The 6,229-nt window shown below is 51.1% G+C and overlaps 1 protein-coding gene across 1 annotated transcript; it reads right to left on the reverse strand.

The window, feature by feature from the left end:
- Window positions 1-1,641: 1,641 nt before the first annotated feature.
- LOC137288015 (mucin-2-like) lies at window positions 1,642-3,912 on the reverse strand. Its single transcript, XM_067820374.1, has one exon. The coding sequence runs from the start codon at window positions 3,910-3,912 to the stop codon at window positions 1,642-1,644; it is 2,271 nt and encodes a 756-aa protein (XP_067676475.1).
- Between the last annotated feature and the right edge of the window lie 2,317 nt (window positions 3,913-6,229).

Below are 6,229 nucleotides of genomic sequence, written 5' to 3' on the forward strand. Positions count from 1 at the left end.
TATTTTATCTCCTTAAATATTTTCCGGTCGCTCTATTTTGTACCGCCATTGCACTTGCATCGCAGTCATTTGCATTGTTTCTTAACGCTAGTCACTTGTTTGATACAACTGTTAACGTACCCGTTGTTTGTTGGCTTCAGTGTTTTATTCTGGGTATATATGTATGAGTTTACTTATTGTTTACATTCAGGTACGCATGGTAACTAAGGGTTCCAACGTTGTTGAAACATTTGTGTTGCATCCAACACTCATAACAAAGCAGAGGTCACCAGCTACTTGGGGAGCCATGACCACGATCAATCAGCAAACATATGCCACGGCAGGTCTGATGGGTGAATGATAGTTTTGCCGTCAAAATGACTAATACAGGTAACCAACAAGACGACGATACATCCTGTAGCTCTGGGGTGAAGGTTGTCCTGCACAGTGTGGTGTGAGCTACTTGCCCATCTTCAGGACCAACTTCAGAGGAAAACTCCCCGAAAGTGGATGGAATTTGGCTTGTTTTCTCGTTGAATACGTTTTCTCGACTGACGAAATACATGTTCCAAGATAGCTTGAAGAAACATTATCTGAAGCGTATTTCTGGCATTGTGATCTATAATCATACCGATTCTGATGCCATGGAAGTCATTTCTGACCATTATTACCTGGTGTTACCTACATCTGAATGTCAAAGTAAGGCGTTTTGTCGTCACTTAATGTCGTTACCGAGTTTCTGTAACCACGTGGGAGTTACAGTACAAGGTCGGACACGCGGATCGGGCACCTGCCTGGGGGAGTAGGGGTTTCTTGTAGAAGACAGTGGCTGAACACTGAGTGGTGATAAACTAAATGCATATAGTGCCGAGAGGACGTGACAGAGGAGGGGAGGATAGTCGAGAGGTAAGCCATGGAGACAAGGAGGACGTCAGGATCATGAAAATGTCGCTGCGGGGGAAGGACGACGTTGGTAGTCATACTCAATGTCGGTAAGAAAAGATGACGGGAACGACTAGGACGTCGGTAAAGCGGGGAAGTCATCAGTGAGACGTGTAGGTCGTCATTAAGACGAGGAGGTCACCACAAACATGGGGAGGTCGTCAGAGACACGGGAGGTCATCAGTGAGTCGGGGAGGTCACCGGAAAGACGGAAAATGCATCAGTAAGACGGGAGGGCATCACAGAGACGAGGCGGGAAGGTCAACAATGAGACGAGGAGGTCATCAGTGAGACGGGATGAAGATCAGTTTGATGGCCATGATGTGAGACAGACTGACATGGTGAAACCGAGAAGATTGAGACGGATAGAGATTGGGAGACAGACGAGGGTGGTTGGACGGTTTGGACACAGACTAGGGTGGTGAGACGTACGAGATGGGAGGCAGACGGAGATGGTGAGACATGCAAGATGTGAGACATACGAAGATAGTGAGATGAACAAGATGTGAGACTGACGAAAATGGTGAGACGGGTAAGACGTTTGACAGACGAGGATGGTGGAGACGGGCAACACGTGAGACAGACAGATGTGGGAGTGGCGGGGATGGTGGAGACGGGCAAGATGTGGAATTGTCGGGGATAGTGAGACGGGCAAGATGTGGAACTGACGGGGATGGTGAGACGGACACGATGTGGGAGTCACGGGGATGGTGAGACGGGCTAGATGTGTGACTGACGGGAAAGCGAGACGAGCAAGATGTGGTACTGTCGGGGATGGTGAGACGTGCGATAAATGGGACTGACGGGGATGGTGAGACGGGCAAGATGTGGGACTGACGGGGATGATGGAGACGGGCAAGATGTGGGACTGTCGGGGATGGTGAGACGGGTAAGATGTGGGACTGACGGGGATGGTGAGACGGGCAAGATGTGGGACTGTCGGGGATGGTTGAGACGGGCAAGATGTGGGACTGACGGGGATGGTGAGACGGGCAAGATGTGGTACTGTCGGGGATGGTGAGACGGGCAAGATGTGGGAGTGGCGGGGATGATGGAGACGGGCAAGATGTGGTACTGTCGGGGATGGTGAGACGGGTAAGATGTGGGACTGACGGGGATGGTGAGACGGGCAAGATGTGGGAGTGACGGGGATGGTTGAGACGGGCAAGATGTGGGACTGTCGGGGATGGTGAGACGGGTAAGATGTGGGACTGTCGGGGATGGTGAGACGGGTAAGATGTGGGACTGACGGGGATGGTGAGGATGGTGAGACGGGCAAGATGTGGTACTGTCGGGGATGGTTGAGACGGGCAAGATGTGGTACTGTCGGGGATGGTGAGACGGGCAAGATGTGGGACTGACGGGGATGATGGAGACGGGCAAGATGTGGTACTGTCGGGGATGGTGAGACGGGCAAGATGTGGGACTGTCGGGGATGGTGAGACGGGCAAGATGTGGTACTGTCGGGGATGGTTGAGACGGGCAAGATGTGGTACTGACGGGGATGGTGAGACGGGCAAGATGTGGTACTGACGGGGATGGTTGAGACGGGCAAGATGTGGTACTGACGGGGATGATGGAGACGGGCAAGATGTGGTACTGTCGGGGATGGTGAGACGGGTAAGATGTGGTACTGTCGGGGATTGTGAGACGGGTAAGATGTGGGACTGTCGGGGATGGTGAGACGGGCAAGATGTGGGACTGACGGGGATGGTGAGACGGGCAAGATGTGGGACTGACGGGGATGGTGAGACGGGCAAGATGTGGGACTGTCGGGGATGGTGAGACGGGCAAGATGTGGGACTGACGGGGATGATGGAGACGGGCAAGATGTGGTACTGTCGGGGATGGTGAGACGGGTAAGATGTGGGACTGACGGGGATGGTGAGACGGGCAAGATGTGGGACTGTCGGGGATGGTTGAGACGGGCAAGATGTGGGACTGACGGGGATGGTGAGACGGGCAAGATGTGGTACTGACGAGGATGGTGAGACGGGCAAGATGTGGTACTGTCGGGGATGTTGAGACGGGCAAGATGTGGTACTGTCGGGGATGGTGAGACGGGCAAGATGTGGGACTGACGGGGATGATGGAGACGGGCAAGATGTGGTACTGTCGGGGATGGTGAGACGGGTAAGATGTGGGACTGTCGGGGATGGTGAGACGGGCAAGATGTGGGACTGTCGGGGATGGTTGAGACGGGCAAGATGTGGTACTGTCGGGGATGGTGAGACGGGTAAGATGTGGGAGTGACGGGGATGGTGAGACGGGCAAGATGTGGGACTGTCGGGGATGGTTGAGACGGGCAAGATGTGGGACTGACGGGGATGGTGAGACGGGCAAGATGTGGTACTGACGAGGATGGTGAGACGGGCAAGATGTGGTACTGTCGGGGATGGTTGAGACGGGCAAGATGTGGGACTGACGGGGATGGTGAGACGGGCAAGATGTGGGACTGTCGGGGATGGTGAGACGGGCAAGATGTGGGACTGACGGGGATGATGGAGACGGGCAAGATGTGGTACTGTCGGGGATGGTGAGACGGGTAAGATGTGGTACTGTCGGGGATTGTGAGACGGGTAAGATGTGGGACTGTCGGGGATGGTGAGACGGGCAAGATGTGGGACTGACGGGGATGGTTGAGACGGGCAAGATGTGGTACTGTCGGGGATGGTGAGACGGGTAAGATGTGGGAGTGACGGGGATGGTGAGACGGGCAAGATGTGGGACTGTCGGGGATGGTTGAGACGGGCAAGATGTGGGACTGACGGGGATGGTGAGACGGGCAAGATGTGGTACTGACGAGGATGGTGAGACGGGCAAGATGTGGTACTGTCGGGGATGGTTGAGACGGGCAAGATGTGGGACTGACGGGGATGGTGAGACGGGCAAGATGTGGTACTGACGGGGATGGTTGAGACGGGCAAGATGTGGTACTGACGGGGATGGTGAGACGGGCAAGATGTGGGACTGACGGGGATGGTGAGTCATCATGCTGTTGCACGGGTAAGGAGATAATGGTGAGGAAACGTCAATTCTGATCAGGGGGACGCTACCATCAACCCATCCCCACTCCACGTGCATGTTTACTCGTTCGCTTAGCAACCAGGAAGTACAGCGTATAACAACGCCACGTACCTATACATACACCAGCGTTTTTTGATGAGAAAATGCTTTGCCTTGCATGCCACCTACACGTGAATGTCCAGGTGTCTGTATCCACCACTGACTACACGTGTGGGAACCAGTGTTCTTTCAAGTACTGTTTAATCACTCATGAGTAACATTTCAATGGGCCCAAATCCCCCACTGTTGACGCTCTGAAGGGTATCGAGATAAGAGGTTGATGAAACTGGGTTGGTTTCTGTCAATATGGCGTTAATTCTCCGCCAGTACTTTACATTCGTGTGCTCCTTTATCTGTATATTACCACTCATGTAACGGAGTACATTAAATTCTTTGTGTGAAGATAATCGTCCGTTCTATTCTTCAGCCCGGGGCTAATTCTTCTCGAAGATAGGTAAGGATTTCATTATCAGCCACTTAAAAGCCACCTACATCCATTGCCACGTAATGAGGCTCCTCTTCAAAAAGCTTCATTTTTGTTTGACAAAAACAACATGTCTTCCAGCCTTAAGGCTCGACTCTGCTGTACTCGTCTGCCGTTATTGCCGCAATATTGACAAGAGTAATTCTACTGGTCAATAGATATCCCCCGCTATCTAACTCGATCAGCTAATCAGTATTGGAAGGACTTTCCATGTGGAGGTGATTAGTCGTATCCCTCCTACACCGCCCCCGCCTGGTAAACACTTGAGTCTGTCTGGGAAACACAGCGCCTGTCTTTCAGAGCTGCTCATTTAGGGGGCAGGGAAATGCAGACAGGGATTTGGTAGACTAGGTAGGGGTGGGGTAGGCGGCATTAGGTGGAGTTTTGGTAGGAGACACAAGGCGGGGTTTGGGGTGGGCGACACTATGTGGGGGTGGGGTAGGCGTCACTAGGTGAGGGTGGGGTAGGCGACACTGTGGGGATTGGGTGACACCGGGTGGGGGTGGGCAACACTAGGTGGAGGCAGGGGGCGAGCGAAATGGTATCCTATCAGGGGCACTGTGTGTATATGTTTCTGGAAAGCAGAGTGGGGCCGTGAATACTAGTGTTGTAGTGTCTACTTCAGGACAGCCATGTCCAAATATTCTACAGACCAAAAACTATGTAGCCAGGCTATATGATATTTAATTATTATTATTCAATCTGCAATCTTGATCTTTATCACTGCCTCAGAGTACATTGTCAGCTACTTTGTTCCTCTTTGTCACTTCCATTAATTACTGTATAGGACATTTATGGCCTTTATTGGTCATCCCCCTTGGCTGTGTCTGCCATCACATCAACTGTAGAAGGAAGTGCTATTGTTTCTCTATCTGTCAATTGTTGAATCTTTGCCTATCTACTGTTGTTAAAAACTATACATATGTATGCTCACATCTATACTGTACGTGAGATGTGAGTGTGGAGACCGGCACTCCGACTGTCTTTGTAGGGACGACCGCGAACAGGATTATGCCGCTCGCAGGAAAGGAAGGCCCTGGGGTTGAACTGGAAGTCCCGTCTTGTGAAACCAACTAAAGAAGTTTGAACAACTAAACTATGCCTTCGTCTTCATCAATGCGTTCATTTGATTCGTCAACGTAATGTTCATCAAAATCATGACCTAATTCACCACAAACCGATGGCCACAGGCCATCGTTGACACTAGCTACAATCAGAAGCGTGGTGCGGGTGAGAGGGAAGAGCAGAAGGTGTTGTATTGGGCTGGCTGGTGATCGAATCGTGGCGGCTAACAACCTGTGAAACCTATCCACGTTAGGTCGTGAACCTGTCATCTTAGATTGTGATGCAGTAAACAGTTTTGCGACAAGGAAGTCCTGTAGTCTGAGAAGATAAAACTGTCGGCGGTCGGATGCTTCTTCTGCTGGTCCTATGATCTGTCAAGCCACTATGTAGTTGTGAAATTCTTGGGTTTGTCCCGGTTGTTTTCTCTGCATGCTAATAGATTAAGTCCGGAATACCGCCTTTCATTTCTAATTTGATAAAATATGGTGAAGGCTGACGTCCACCATATACTTGGAACAGGTTTATATATTAAAATCTGTACTTTTTTATTTATGGATCTTGATTCGATCAGCAAATGGCGCACTCATGCAAATTATGATAGCCCGAAAGATACACGTATATGAGACTAACCATTAGTGTCTGAAGAATTGTGATAACAGTCAAACCTATACAAACTGAACAGGTGACCAGGGG

This window comes from Haliotis asinina, chromosome 6, assembly GCF_037392515.1.
Source record: "Haliotis asinina isolate JCU_RB_2024 chromosome 6, JCU_Hal_asi_v2, whole genome shotgun sequence".
Taxonomy (NCBI): domain Eukaryota; kingdom Metazoa; phylum Mollusca; class Gastropoda; order Lepetellida; family Haliotidae; genus Haliotis; species Haliotis asinina.

Bases quoted from the DNA above. Each gene is read 5' to 3' on its own strand.
- LOC137288015 (XM_067820374.1), bottom strand. From the start codon at position 3,912: ATGACTCACCATCCCCGTCAGTCCCACATCTTGCCCGTCTCACCATCC.